Source organism: Phaethon aethereus (assembly GCF_964289735.1).
Source record: "Phaethon aethereus genome assembly, chromosome: 10".
In the NCBI taxonomy this organism is placed as follows: domain Eukaryota; kingdom Metazoa; phylum Chordata; class Aves; order Phaethontiformes; family Phaethontidae; genus Phaethon; species Phaethon aethereus.
The window spans coordinates 2,586,718-2,602,365 of NC_138586.1; the positions used below are offsets into that span (position 1 = coordinate 2,586,718).

A 15,648-nucleotide genomic window follows, 5' to 3' on the forward strand; every position below is an offset into this window, starting at 1 on the left:
AGTGGTCAAACTCTGGCACAGGCTGCCCAGGGAGGTGGTGGGGTCACCGTCACTGGAGGTGTTCAAAAACGTGTGGACCTGGCACTTCAGGACATGGTTTCCTGGGCACGGTGGTGTTGGGTAGACGGTTGGATTGATGATCTCAAAGGTCTTTTCCAACCGTAATGATTCTGTGATTCTGTGGTTTGGGATCGTTTGGGATGTGTCTGATTGCGTCCTGTTCTGGTTAGACAGGAGGGATGGCTGAGGCTTTCCTTCTGGGGTTCCTCGCCACACAGCGTTGGCTGCGCGCATCCTTTAATCCCGGGCGTAAAAACTCTGAGGAATGCAATGGAAGAAAAGATTATTTTAAAAAACCAAATCTCCCCAAATCCTGTGGTTGAAGTGAGCTGCAGCTCTCACTCAAGGGAGGAGACAAGTCGGTTGGTAGACTGACGTGGCTATAACCGCCGCTGTTCTTCTCTTTCAGGATACCTCAATGATTATTTTGGGAATTACGACGCGGCCTTTTATTTTGCCGGAGTCCCTCCCATCATCGGCGGCTTGGTGCTCTCCGTCGTCCCGCTGGTCCATCAGAGGATGCTGAAGAAGCAGCGCCTGGATTCCGGCAAAGACAAGATGCTGGTCTCGGAGGCGGTGGTGAACGGGGAGCTGCTGCCGGGCTGCCCGGCCTCCGAAGCACACATGTAGCGCGCCCGCTCGCCGGCACCCGCGGCCGCCACCAGCAGCCTCTCCGTAGCCCAAGCACAGGCCCTTTTCTAGACGGACCGTAATTCTCCACGATCGCGGATGCACTATGTTTGTAACGGAAAAAACAAAAAACAAAGACCAACACCACAAAAAGTTCTAGTTAAAGGCTTTTAACTAGCAGAAACGCTCATTTTCGGGACAGTTTTGATTTCAAAGCCGCCTTTTTGAGTTTTTTTTCCTCTAACCATTTTTCTAAGGAGAACTCTCACCAGGATTCAAACTTGATCGATCTCCCGCTCCTCTCCCCAGTTTTCTATATGTCATGACAGAGGTTTACAGCTAATAAATACCTTTTTAAAGCCGGCCGCAGATGGAGCTTGTTGAACCTGGCAGCTGCCCCTCCTTCTCCTCGGGTGTCACTCGGGCGTCACGTCCAAGCGAGACAGCCCCCTCCCCGTCCAGCGCCAGCGGCTGTTTCGGAGCCAGCGGATCCAAGGGAGGAAACGCTGCTTTCATCCGATGCACAAACCAAACAACTGGTCGGCGAGTCCCGCTTTAATCTTCTTCTCGCCTCCTTTTCCGCTGCTCCCCCACGCGCCCAGGGAGCCGCGGCTGGGACGACGGGGAGCTCGGCCGGCTCCGGTCCTGCAGGAGCACCCCTCTCCTGCAAAATAATGCCTTAAAAATGCGGGGACGAGACCGGCAGGTCCCTTGGCCACTTTCCGCCTCCATTTTCTCACCCGGCAACTAATCATTGGGTTTTCGAGGCGCAAAAGAGAGGGGCAGCTCCCAGCGCAGCCCGCGGCGGCCACCTCCGCAAGGTGAAAGCCACGGGCAAGCTGCCGAGACGGGCGCTTCGGAGGCGTCGAGGCACGCGGGGTCGGGACGGAGCTTCCCGGCGCCCGGGGATGCGGGGATGCAGCTGGCTCGGGGCACAAGGGTGCCGCTGCTCTTTTTTGGGGCCGGTTGTGTATTATGCAGCAATAACTCCCCATCAGTATTGGCAGGGGAGGCGTGGTGTTTCCAAAGGGTTTGGAAACCCTGGCAGCGTTTCACTCGGAGCCGGCGCGTTGCCGTGCGGAGCCGGCGCCGGGTCAGTGAAGCTCAAGGTCAGAGAGCTCAAGAAAATAGCACAGCCCATGGGTACCCACCACACGGAGCGAAGGCAGAGCTCAGCCTTGCCTGGAAATTCATCGTCTCCAGGCATCACTAAGGAGCGTGGCACAGAGCACGGGAAGTCCTCCTGCCCCGACGGGCTCCCGCGTGAGCGAGGTGCCGGCTGGGACCAGGGTACCTTTTCCTGGGAATAACAACCCAGGAGAGCGCAAGAAGCGAAGCTCGCATTTATCCTGACTGCAAAACCATCCTTCGCTGGATTTCCATTTCCTTCACCTGCCAGTCAAAAACGAGAAGCCTGAAGGGGGACGTGTGCCGTGGGAATCATCCCTCGGTCCCCGGGCGAAGTGGGGGGGTCTGTAACACCAAGACGAATCTTTGCTGCGGAAATTGGGTCTCAGCGGAGGCCCCCCTCCCGCGGGCAGCGGCGGGAGCTTTGTATATAGGCTCAGGATCCTGCATGCCCCTCTGGCCCTGTTTTTAGCCCGCCTTGGCTAACCCTTTGTAAGATCTTGTGGTCTTGTGGCCCTCCTGTCCCCGTACGAGCTAGAAAATTCACTGGTGTGTCGTGATGCGTCTGTTTATGACTATAAAACGAGATGTCCGTTCATCTCTTCTTTCCATACGCTTCTCTGTGGCTCTTCGTTATTACCCTTCGTTGCCCCTGTTGCCTCGCCCGCTGTGGCTCTGCTGGCCCCTCGCTTGGTTTAGGAAGCCGCATCGGGCGGCAAGGGCGCGCGTTCACCCGTGCGTCGCGGCGAGCCGAACCGCGGGGCCCTTGCTCCGGCGGGATCTGCCAGGCTTAGCCGAGGGCAGGACATTAAAGCGACGCTTCTCAGGCGGGAGCGTTGGCAGCGGGGCATCTTCAAGGCTGTCTGACGGCTGAGGGGAAGCAATACGCTGCATCCTTAACTCCTTTTGTGAGTTTTGGGGCTTTTATTCACGTCGGAGTTCGATGAAGCTCTTTAAGTCGTGTGTTTTACCTCAACGGCCCCCAAAGGAGAGCTCGTGAGGGATTTGAATTCAAGAAGTAGCTTCTTCAGACCAACAAGGGGACGAGCAGAGCTGCCCCGAACCCACGTCCGGCCTGAGCGAGCGGCTGCGCGGCAGAGCCCACCGACGACAGCCGTGCACGCCACCCTGTTGCGGTAAAGCCTGTCTGGCTCGTAAGGCGATTTACGATTCAGATCCCAAATTTCTACAGATTTCCACTCGCCTTAAACGCAAAGGCCTTTGCGTTCGCTGCAGCGGGTGCTTCACGCCGCAGCGGCATCAGCGCGGCTCTGCGGCAGCCGGCGGCTCTGCCCAGGAGGGATGGCGATACCCGCCGTCGTCCCCCCTAAATGCTGGTCTGTCTTTGCCCGTGGCTCTTGCTGTCGACCCTCCAGGAGATTTCGGGTGACGAGGTGCGTCCGTGGGCCACCCCTCGTCCTACCCCGGACCAACGCCCGGTACCAGCCTCCCAAAACCGCTCGCGGCATCTTCGTCCGGTCGAGATCCCGCCCTCGGTCTAGACGAGGGCAAATTCTGCAGCGGGGAAGGCGTGTTTGAGCAAGAGCGATGCAAGGTTCGCCTCGTCTGCAAACACGGATGGGAACGGGAAGGGCAAAGGTTGCGGTCTGTCAACAAGAAGGGGAGTATTTTGGGGTTGGTTTGTCAGCTGCGGCTGCGCGTCTGCCGCGTTCCTTGAGTACGGGGCAGCTTGCAAGAATTTTTGCAGACTCGTGGCGCGGGAGGGGTGGGATTGTTGGTGGTCTGAGCGTCTATAAAGAGGGAGAAACGGCACCGGTCTCCGAAACAGCCATTTAGCCTGTTGTAGCCTGGTGCTGTGACGCCCAATAGATCCCCACCTGTTGCAAAAAGCTTCGTCCTAAAACCCCTCCTGTTTTTTCCCCTCGGGATCCGCTCATCCCAGCCCAGCCCAGCACACCCTCGTCGTCCTCGGGGCAGGCGAAGGCTGCACGGGGGGCGATGCTCACGGGGAAAACTGCTTTTTACTCAGTTTTCTAATGAGAAAACCCCAAACTCTTCCCCCTCCTGCGAGTGCCGGGCTGCGATTCCCGCCCCGCTCCCTTGCTCCGGGAGAGGAAAGCGGGGCCCGACACTCCGGGCTCGGCCGTTTTTGGGAGCCAGCGAGGGCATGGGAGCGGGTCGAGTCCCTCGGGTGGGAAGGGGGTGGCAGGGAGCGGGGAGGGACCGGCTTCGCTCCGTGCCCGGGGTGTTTGCAGAGCTGCAGGCGCGTGTAGCCTTATGTAAGTGTACAGCGAGCGCGGGACGTGTCCCAGCAGCGCCCGCTCGGGGCTTGGCTGGGGCTGCCTTGCTAAATCTTTAGCTCGAGGGTGTTCAAAAACAAGTTGTTGTCTTTTCTTTTTTTTTTTCCTTCTATTTTTTTTTTTTTTCTTCTATTTTTTTTTTTTCTTTCCCCTGCTGCAGAGTGAGGCGCCGGGATTAACTCTTCTTGCTCTGGCCGAGGGATGGAGCGGGGCAGCCGAGCTGGACGGGCTGGGGAGGGGGTTGTGTTTTCAGCCTTCCAGGGCCGCCCCGGCGGTGGGGAGGCTGGCGGGGCAGCGGCTGCCGGAGCTGCCTGGAAGTGCCGTGATTCACAGCTTAGAGCTTTTTCGAGTTGTGAAACTAAACTGGAACCGTCTGCGGGAGCTGCTTCGTTGCAGCGTGCCCTGCCCTGCGATCCCGTGGCCGGGGAAATACACCTTTCTAAGTCACAGAGCTTAAATTTAACAAATTCTGGCTGGGGTTGAGGTTTCCTAGCGTTTCCCTGCTGGGGAAGGGCCACGTCCTCATTGCCATCAACCCTCGAGGGCTTTTGCAGGTCTGCTGCGGTACCACGGGGCTTGGGGACCCCCAGTTTCAAGTCGTTTCAGCTCTGCCTCCCACCGTCGCGGTGGTTTGGGGCTGCCAGAGCAGAGGCGAGGAAAGACACGCAGTCCTCCCCGTTTTCTGCAAAACGTGGCTTCGGAAGGAGGTTCCGTACCTCCCAATTTCTCCTCTTTTTGTAACATACTTCCCAATGCTCACCCTACACCCGCCTCCGCCCGGCGAGGCAAGCGTAGCTCTTAACCGTAGCGTTAGACTTAGCGTCTATTTTACTAAGGAACGAAGATCTTTTTTTTTCTTTTTTTTTTTTTTCCTTTTTTTTTTTTTTTTTTTTTGGTGTACATTTTTAATCGTGGCGTGTGAGACGAGTTGTTTACCGGAGCAGGTTTTTGCGTAGCGTTGACGTTCCGCTTCTGGCCGGTGACGGCCAGATGCCTGAATGCAGTTGGGTTTTTGGCTGCCGGGCGCATCGATCCAATCCTTTCGGAAAAGGACACGACTTCTCGAGGCCTGAACTTTCCCAGCATATCCTGTTTCAGCCACTTGAACCCATTAAAGCAAGGAGACGGGACTTTTTTGGGGAGGCTGAGGGCAATTAGGAAATTACCCCGCTCTCCCTCCCCTGCCCTGAAATCCAGCGGGACAAAGGCAAATATTTGCTCTCGGATGGGTGGATTTTGGAGCCGACTCCACATAAAAACACCGGGGCGGAGGCTTGAATTTTGGCCGTTTCGGGTAGCTCGTGAGACGGCTTGTTTTTAAAGCAGGACCGCCAAGCCTGCTGCCATCAGCCCCCGCTGGTGGGTGCCGAGGCCGTGCCCCCCTCCAGCCCCGCTGCTCTCCGGGGCCATCACGCTCGGCGTTCGCGCCGTCGCCGGTGACAAAAATCCTGCCCACGGGTTTTCGGGGGGGGGGACGCAGGGCTTTGCCCTGCCCATGTGCTGGTAACGCTCGCCCTCGCGGTGTCTGTACCCCCGAGAACGACTCGGTAAAAGGCTGCGAGCACCCTTAGGAGCTTTGCAACCCCCTTTTTTTTCCCAAAAAAAGGTCCTGTGAGGCGACAGATCAGCAGAGCCAGCGCCCCAGAAGCAGCCGCTCGATTCGATCAAAAGTCAAAACCTGGAGTCTAAAATTATTCTTTTTTTTTTTTTTTTGGACATCTGCTCCTTGTAAGCGATTTATATTCCCATAAAATTTTGTATCTGGAAGTAAAGTATTTGAATGTGTGTCTTAAAAGTATGACTGTCCTTTCAAAAATGTGAATTTCTGATTGTTGGTATACAAAAAAAACCAAACCCCTACCCCATACTAGCACATTTTTGTAATTAATGATGTTTTATGAATGTTGTTTAAAAGAATTGTGTAGAATAAAACCAGTTGAAAAAGAAAAGGGGCTTCGTGCCTGTGTCCCACCAGGTTTCCTCTCCCCGTGGCCGGGCAGCTTTCCCAGCTGCTGCCGCTCCTCCGCCCTGCTCCTGCCCAGGGTGTCAAAAGAAAAGGGGCTGGAGAGGTGGCAGCTCGACGTGGGAATTATTATTTTTATCAAAAGGAAAAGCTGTGCCGAGGCCCCGGTCCCTAACGGGGGAGCAGAGGCTCCTGAGGGTGAGAGCTGGAGGTGGTGGCGGCGGGCGGAGGACGGTCTTTGTGCCACCCGAAGCATCGAAAACTAAAAATAAGAAAGAAAGGAATCCCTGAGAGCCCAGAGGGGTGTCCGCGACCCCCCGGGCGGGTTTCCTCTCCGCTGCCCCGGGCACAGCTCTGGGGGGAGCATCCCTGGGGGGGCTGCGGCACCTCCGCTCCGCCGGGGCTCTCGCACAGGGACGGCACCAGGGATTTTTATTTATTTTTTTTTTAGTAGTAGCAGCAGCAGCATTTCTTCCTTTTGGCAGCAGTCGGGAGGCACGGTGAGGCCTCCCGGGTGGCAGCGCTGGTCACGGGAGAGCTAATCTTTTTGGTCAATAAGAGCAGTTATGGGAGGGGTGAGGGCGGAAAGACCGGGGATGGTTATTCATAGGTGAGGTTACCAAGGCCGTGAGACACTGACGACAAGGCTTTATAGTAACGATTTGTTTACTGTAGGTGCTTTATCTGACTAGATGAAAGCTGACACGTGCATTAGTTTTATATAGCTCAGGCTTTTTTCTTTTTTTTTTTTTTAACGTGCATCTCAATCCTTTTTCAAGTTGGAGCTATTTACTGCAAATAATATTAAAAAAAAAAAAACCCCAAAACCCCACACCGGGAGGTAAGAGACGGTAAATAGCGATTCAAAGGGAATGAGCTCCTCCGGAGGACGTCGTGCCGCGCGTGCAGGGCCAGAGCGAGGAGAGGTGCTGCCGCGTCCCGTTCCCGCGGCGTGGAGCCTCCCCCCAACCCATGCAGGCTTCTGGGTCTGGCCCGAAGAGACGGAAAGGAGGAAAAAGTGGGGGGTAAAAAAAGGTATTTTTACCAGATCAGAGCAAAACCCTGAGTTTTTCAATATAAAGGCACCAAACTGGAAGAGGCCAAACCAACCAACAAGAGCAACAAAAAAGGGACGTTTTGATTAACACAACGGTTAAGTATTCGTATATCTATTCGTACATGAAAATGGCAACTTCGTGGGTTAAAACGAGCTGATTATATAGCACAGTTTGTATTTGAACTTACGAAACGCAAAATCTACACGTACCTTATATATTAAATACGAACCACATGCCGATGTTTTATATTAGTTTAATAGCTATACGTCACATACGCGTTTTAGATACGTGCGAACGGCGTATGTGAGGCTTATAGTTACATTTAGTTACGCTTTTTTTTTAATTTATACATATGTACACGCACATGTATATATATCCGTGGTGTGGTACGCGCTGCCGTCGGGGGAGGCTGACCGCCTGCACGACGGGATTTTGGACGCCGCAGGCGCATGCTGTGCCCAGCCGCTCCTCTGCTCCTCTCCCCGCGGGCTCCGGGCTGGGCTTGTTTTCTTTCATTGTCTTCTTCTCCATCTGTTTTCTTTTTGCAGGACTTAAATATTATAATCCTTTTAAAAAAAAAAAAAAAAGCACCAAAGGAAAAAAAATACCCCATCTGCAAGTGCCTTTGAAGGACGCCCTGATGAGCGGCAGGAGGGTTTTTTTGACCATCTCTGCCTCTAAATGCAAATCTTTCCTAGAGCCGTTGCTTCGCTGTCATTATTTGAAGCAATAATTTGGAAAAGCTCCCTTCCCAGGGCTGTTCAGCCGCACCCACGCTCTGCCGGGGCCGCGGCTCAGGCAGCCGCGGGAGAGCATCGCGCCGGGGCGTCGCGGCACCCGCGGCCGGGTACCGGGATGCGCCAGGAGAACACGCAGGGCGCGGCTGGGGGGTGAGCTCGGGCTGCGCTCGCCGCCTTTTCGGGTTGGGCTTTAGGGGCTTTTTTAAATGCAGTATGGGAAACCGCTTAATACTGGCAGCAGGGCAAAGCGAGGGAGGGGGAAAAAAAAATATATGCTTAGATCTAAGGCAAACACAGCGCAGGGGAGGGGGGAGAAGGAGGAGGAGAAGGGAAAAAGAGAGCAGGAAGGCGTGTGTGGCCGGGAGGGAGGGGAGAGCCCGGGCTGCCCGTGGTCCCGGTGGCGGGGATCCACCGACACCCAAGCTGCTGCCGGAGACGCCGCACGCCGAGCCCGCCCCGCCAGGGAGAGAAAGACGCGGGGCTGCAAGAAGCGCCGATCGCTGCTGGAGCCGTTGGCTTGCGCACGCTTGATGGCGGCCGAGGCTTCGGGGTATGCGTTTTTAATCTTTTTTTTTTTCCTTTTCTTTTTTTTTTCCTTTTTTTTTTCCTTTTTTTTTTTTTTTTTTGTTGTTTTGTTTGTTTTTTGGCACAACAGCCGCACTAAACAAGTCTCCCCCGATCACCCGCAGCCCCGCTCGATCCCACGTTGGAAACACAAGCAGCGTTCGGGGGCTTTTTCGTTGGGGTTGTGTAAACAGCCCCTCCCGGGGCTGCGGGGTGGGGTGCGAGCGGGGCCCCGCGCGCGGCCCCCGCCGCCCTCCCAGGCTCCAGCTATTGTTCTGGCGTGCACCTCTTCCGCCCAGGATCGGGATTTCACGGTTATAAATCTGTTGTCGTCTCATCTGGAACATTGCTCAGGCCGGGCCGGCCCCGGCGTACGTGGCCAACGCCGCATCGCCCCCGGCAGCGCCGGCCACCCTCCGGCGCGGCCCCGAGCCGCCCGGACAGCCGTGCCCAGGTCTCCTCTTCTGGGCCGGCCCTGCATCCTCACGGCCAGAGCCCCAGGAGCCCCGTGGTTTTGCTCCCACCCGAGTTCTCCTTCCACCTGCGTTGACGTCTTACCAGTCCCACTCAGAGGAGCACAGTTCCAAAGCCTTTTCTTTTTTCACCCGGCCTTAGTTTTCCCTCAGCTTAATTCACCTTCTCTTTCCCTTCCTTTCCTCTGTCCTTCATCCCTTCATCCCCCTCCATCACTCCAGCCCCCCGTTCCCTCCCGGCCGCCAGCCCCAGCACTCGGCCTTCAGGGCATTCCCCAGCCTCCCCCCTCCCACAAGTGTTTCAGTTTATTTAGATCCTTCTTTACAAATTAGAGCAAGATGATCGCAAAGGCGCCAGCGGCAGAGGCCCGGTCATTTCCAAGTCTGTTTAGGACTTATTTAGTTTATTTCGGAGATGAAGCCGTTTCTCCCACCGCGTGTTTTCCTGCCTTCCACCTGCCTGGCGCTGCCTCCCCCTCGGCCGGCGGCGAGCGATGCTCGCGGCAGGCACGGTGCCACGGTCCCGCCGCCGCTCGCATGCCGGCACGGCTCCCTGCTCTGGGGTCAGGGGAGGAACCCTGCGGGCTCCTGAAAGCGCTTCGTTTCGGGAGCTTTCACACCCGTAACACCCTCCAGCATCGACCCAACCACCAGCCTTTGCAGACGCAGGGCAACACGTGGGGTTTCGGTCTGGGGCGGTGTCGTCAGGGCCACTTCACTGCTGTGCAAAGAACGGTGAGAGCAGGTACCAAAGCCAAGGAACCAAGCCAGGCACTTTTTCCTCCCTGGCATTTTGTACAGGACCCGTCACAACGAGCAAAGCCGCTGCTCCAGAGCAAAAAACCCACCGGCCTCAAACTTTCAGCCTGGAGAAATCGCATTCTGCAAATCCATCCCGAGAAATCAAACCATCTCTGCTGGCGCCCAGGAGCCCGGCCGGCTCCGTTCCTGGTGCCGCACAAGGCACCGCGCTGCCGGAGCCGCGGGGAACCCACCGCAGTCCCCGTCCAGCTCCCGCGGCCCGAATCCCACAACGCTATCGCAGGGATGCCGCCCTGTAGGCTTTTTCCTTGAAAACCCAGGACCCTGATGGCATAGGGTGCCCGAACTCAAGAAACCCTCGGCAGATACGGGATGACTCCTGTTTTATGAAGTAATCATTGTTGCGGGGACTTGACGCCTGGATTTTCACATGCTGGGCTTAACAGGGGATTTATTCAGGGGAACAGTTGGAGCATGCAGCATCAGCATCTCATTAGCGTCGGAGACAATGCCCCTCCAGTTTAAGACTAAAAAGTGGGTTTAGTTTTCCCTATCCATAACTTGATTGTAAGGGTTTAGGTAGCCACAACAGAGCTGAGTTTAGATTCGTTACACTAAAAGCCCCAAAACAGGTTCAATCACCCTTGAAACAGCTGGGAAGGGCGAGCAAGCAGCAGGCAGCCTTTGCTTTTCTCCCCACCACTCTATTTCCAAACACCCGATCCCACTGAGGAGCAGTCAGAAGAGCCCATTTGGAGGCGAGAAGCTCCCGAGTGCGTGGTTATTCCTGCACGCCCACCGCCCTGGGATGGAGAGGTTCGCCAAACGCAGCCTTTCTCCTCCCAAGCAGCAGCAGGACCAGCAAAGCGGCCGAACACATTCCACCGGGAAGGTCTGGATCTGCCACGGAAATATACCCTGAAGGGAGGAGTAGGACAATGTAACAGCTTACAGGGTTTAAGCACCGAGAGGAACAAGGTTATGTAAAGTTTTACAGGTCAGAACAAAGACCTCGAATATATTAAAGAAAACAAACATGGGGATGAATTCAGCCAGACACATGCTCCAAGGTTGGTGTGGACTCTTAAAGCAATTTGGGGGTTGATCGACAGCTTTTAAGGAACAAATGCAGAGCTACCCGCGCCGAAGGCCATCCTGCAGGGAGGTGCGGGGCTGGAGTCGGCAGCCTGGCAAAGAGCTCCTGGTACAGGAAGCGTGGGAACCGCTTTGTGAATGAACTCCCCGAAATAAAGGTTAACGCCTGGGTTAAAGACTCAATGTCAGACTGAACCGTGCACTTGCGGAGCAAGACAGACCACCGAGCTCAAGACGAAGCATGTGAGAACGGGGAGAAAAACCACCCCCAGCCAGGAGCTCTCCCCACGGAGAGCAAAGCTGGAGCAGAATCCCAACTCAGCGGAGAAGCTCACGACTTTCCTCCTTCCCGAACAAGAGCATCACTCTCAGTGCTGCCAAGCATCAGCCCAGCTGTGACACTGCTACCCGCCGCCGGGGCACCTAACACACCGGGTGCTGCATGTTTTCAAGCTATACATCACCTTCCTACCCCTTCTCTTGTTTCGATGTCATCATGCCCCTCTCGGGGAGCAGCTCCCACTTCCTACTCAAGGAACAGAGTTGAGGTGAGGGAAGCGCTGATAATAAAGATAGCTTCCCACGCCCTAAAAAATTTCCTTCCCACTCAAGTAAGCATTTGCACGTACATCAGCTACTAATTTTAGGATGAAGCTTTTAGCCATATGTGAGAGCTGCTCACGAAAGCCGCCGAGCACTGCAAAGTGTATTTCTAGGGAGGCTCAGCCCCGACCACTGGGCCCTGGTACCGACGGGCACCCGTAAAAGCCGCAGCTACTAATTGCAGGACAACCTGCAGACACGGCTTTGGTATCCCACATTATCCACTGACAGATTTACAGAAGCCTAGGACACAGTGAGATTTATTGCTTCAGTTTTAAGTACTAAGGAGCGATAAATTCTTCCGACAAGTTCACTTGATACCATTCCGGCTCCTTCCTTTCTCTCCAGCCTCGAGGGAAAAGACGTACGGAGGAAATAAATTCCTACCACATCCACCATCATTTACTCCAGCGCATTCCCACCGTAAGAAGAATAAACCCAAGGAGTGATGATCAAGCACAAAATGAACACTTCATGCATTTTATTGAGTCTATTTAAATTTGCATTATGACATCTTACATAGGGAACAAACTCCTCCTAAATGTTAGCTATCAAATCTGGTCGAACTGTTGTCCAATGACCTCGGAGTACCATTTTGTATTAAACAAGTCCAGTATAAACAGATGTAAAGCACTGTACAAAAAAAAAAAAAAACAAAACAAACCCAAACCCCCAAAAAACCCTCAAAACTGTTACATTCTCAGCTGAATTCAGGGCTTCCCAACCAACAAACAGCCTTACTAGCAGATAGTGAAATTCAGGAAGGAGGCGGGCTCGGGTATTTTAGCTTAAGGGAACAAAACCAGATAAAACAATCAAAACATATTCAATGGTATGTTTCCCTATAAGAAAAAAAAAAAAAAGATACCTCATATCAAAAAGAGGTTGGGAAGCCCTGGTATAACAGATGCAAACTTCTTTTCTTTTTTAACACAACACAACTTATATGCAGTTTGGGTAAGTTACCATTGATTCTGTCTCTTCACCCCCCTTCTTCCCTCCCTAGTCAAGGATAAACAAACAAAAAGCCTGGTGTACTCAAGGGTTGGAAATATTTCTGAATTTGTTACAAATTCCTTTAACATGGCGCCAAGCCAACCCTAATCCAAAGCACCTCCTCCTGGCAGAAGGCAGAGGAGCAGGCAGACATTTCCACCGCCACCGTGCACCTCATCAGCTGCGCACATGCTTCCATACCCTTAATCAAGCAACGCGAGCCCCCGCGGCAGGAGCAAGGATGACCGGTGAGAAAACAGAGACATCAGAGTTACACATTAATGAAAAGGATCTCAAACTAGGGAGAAGGCTGCGGCTAAGCCGACAGGATGAAGCTTTGTACTGCAGCGTGCCGGTGAAGATCACGCCGGGAGATTCAGAAAACCCCTCACTGCATTGCTAGAAGTCAGAGACCGACTGTCAGCCTTAACTGCGCTTCGTTTCTCATCTTCACATTAGACATTCGTTATTATGAGATCAGGGGAACCTCCTCGTTGTGTAGGCAACCATTTCAAGATAAACATCGACTGCAGATATACCAGGGAAACGGTTCTTTGGACTCTCCGCATTTGCGACAAGTGACAGGAAGCCGGGATGATAGTCATTACGGTCCCTTGTGCCAACTTTGGTGGGAAATCCATTCGTTTGCAAGTTGACACAATGGACAATTTAGGGCTCCTTCAAAACTGGCACGGTATCACGTCAGTGCAACTGCTGTGTCTGCACATCAACACTTCCTATAAAGTCTTTGAACTTTTAACGAGTAATTTCTATGCACGCAGTACCTACACTAATCAAATCATTTTTAAAACAAGTCAATTAACTGACTACAAGTTCTTTGCAAAAAACCCAACTTGTTTGAAGAATTAAAAAAGTGCACGTGAAAGGGAAATCTAACAAAACCCAGAAATAACTCTTGACAGTCTTTTAATGGATAAAGCCCCAATTAAAAAAATAAGAAAATAAGCACTCACAATTCGGTACCAGTTCACCATCTGAGTTAAACCATCAAACGCACTCTTAAATAAAAAATAGTGTGCGGTCTTCTAGGTTTTGGCCTCGTGACTGCTTTAACTGCTGCGCATGGAGGTTCTGTGCATACAGGTCTGTCCTGTCAGAAAGGAATTAAGCTCGCGCACCAGACATATACTCACAGCAGGAGGTTGGGTGGTTTGCAGTTTGAAAAAAACACCACGATAACTACAGAGGCAGGCAGTAAGAGAGAACAACCTTCAAAAATAAAATAAAGCAACTAGCCTTCAGTGCAAAAGAAACCGTGCTGCTCCGGGCCAGGAGTTACCCTGGCTTTGAAGGAAGGCTAGGAGAGGCTCCCACACGGTGGCACTGTGAACCAGGCAGCTGACACAAGGCTCTCTCTGCCTCTTCAGACTCCTCGTTTTTGTCCCATCAGGCCTTTGACAATGACAAAACTAGCCCTTTTAACCCTTCATGTGCCTACAAGCATGACTCAAGTGGCTGTATCCCTCCTGTAATACCAAGACAGCAGAAACTGAGGGAAGCAGTAAGTACAAATGCTCAATACCAAAATGGTTCAGAAACTGTGCGTTAGGCTGCTGGTGAACGTTGTTAAGAGTGCCTTTCATATCCTGTTAGCAACTAAGTGTTAAGATTGGCTTTTCCTAACTCCAATCTAACTTTAAGAGAATAGAAATGGAATTGCCACAGAGGTCAAACAGATGACTCTGCTACATAAAGAGGTCTTTCCTGTATCAGCGACCTAATTTCTGCCAACTCCCCTAGACATCAGGCAGCAAACCCCCAGCACTTTTAGCACACTCAGCATTGGAAAAGGCATATAAAACATGGAGAACGTTCAAGGTCTCCTCAGCTGAGGTTAAATTATTTGTTCTTGGTACTAGTTGGGAAACCTCCAACATTTTATTAGTTGCTATTGTTACAGAAAGATAAAATGTTAAGGCATGCCACTATTAAGCTATAACAAAACCGTAAAGTTGATTCTACCAACGTGAACAGTTACTGGAAATTCAGAACATTAAAAAGAAAGCTATGTTGAGTGACACGTATCACAGCCGTGCTTCACATTAATTAGCACTAGCGGGCTCCTTTCTTTCTGGTCACCAGCCTTAGTCCTCAGAGACGTGTGTCAGACTTTCAAAATCCAACATGGCATTCATATAGAAAAGTGGGGTGTGTGGGTTTTTTTTTTCCTTCTAATTCTGTGCTCCAGTAAGTCAGTAAATCTACTCGAAACTGCAAGTGATAGCACATATTTGCTACGTGAATGCTACTGAAAAAAAAAAAAAAATCAGAAGTGTTATTTTGTTGAGGAAATTCTGGCATAGAGAGTCCAGCACCTGAAATTAATAGCTAACTTCCAATTTTACAGTGATGCATGTCAGAGGGAAAAATTCAAAAACATGAGCTTATTTATTCTTCTGTTCAAAAAGAATACACATATCCCCTCTGCCATGATGGTGTGTCCCACCAGGAGAAAAGCAAGCTCCATAGCCAGTCAGGGTTTCCCACTGAACCAAACACCACAAAACGCACACGGAGAAAAAAATCTGGAAATTTTGGGACACTGTGAAATCCTTGACTAGCTGATAAGGTGTTAAAATGGCTTAGAGCACTATAGTTTATGCAACCACCACTATAAAACACCAAAAATGTGTTTTAAGTAGGAAAAAGAGATAGACCAGCTTTGGTTTTGTCATCTGAGGAAGAAGCAACATTTCCCATATAGCCAGCAAGAGCAGTTCATACCCCTTCAGAACTACTGCCCTGGAGTCAAAACAAATACTGCTTTCCCTGTTGCACACGTAAGCTAGAAAAATAACAATCATTAGAGCATAAAACAAAGCACACGTCATTGAAGGTGAAGGATGTCTTCCCCTGACACTTATCAGAGTTGAGGTACATTCTCCAATTCTCAATTTCAAATGCCAATACATAATTTTAAAAGTAAATTCGACTCATTTTAATCTGTCCAATAGGAGCATAAAGAGTTTGTTGGGCTTTCTAAATGTTATCCTTAGAATTGGCTACACATTTAAGTGTACTCCCATAATCAATTACAATTTTCAAATTCAACCTAACACTCTAATAATCTGTTTTCCAGTTAATACTTATTTTTCTGTGGCACTTGAGTCACAGGCTACCAACACTGGATATATCAGCATGTTCACTCAACAGATCCAGAGGTTACTAATATAGTTGAAGCTGGTGGTGAAGGAGAAGAAAAAAAAAAGTCAATACTTGTCTGCTGAATAGTTACACAGAGTTGCCCCAAAAACTGAAAGTAAAAGATGATCGAAAAATTGGGCATAAACCTCA

At 51.8% G+C, this 15,648-nt stretch overlaps 1 protein-coding gene across 1 annotated transcript in view; it reads left to right on the plus strand.

Annotated features, from left to right (window-relative positions):
- SLC16A2 (solute carrier family 16 member 2) overlaps positions 1-857 on the plus strand; it is a 33,838-nt gene extending 32,981 nt beyond the window's left edge. The window contains exon 6 of the mRNA XM_082004212.1: positions 470-857. Within this exon, the coding sequence (XP_081860338.1) occupies positions 470-690 (221 nt within the window). The 3' untranslated portion in view covers positions 691-857. The remainder of the gene's footprint in view (positions 1-469) is intronic.
- Positions 858-15,648: the final 14,791 nt, after the last annotated feature.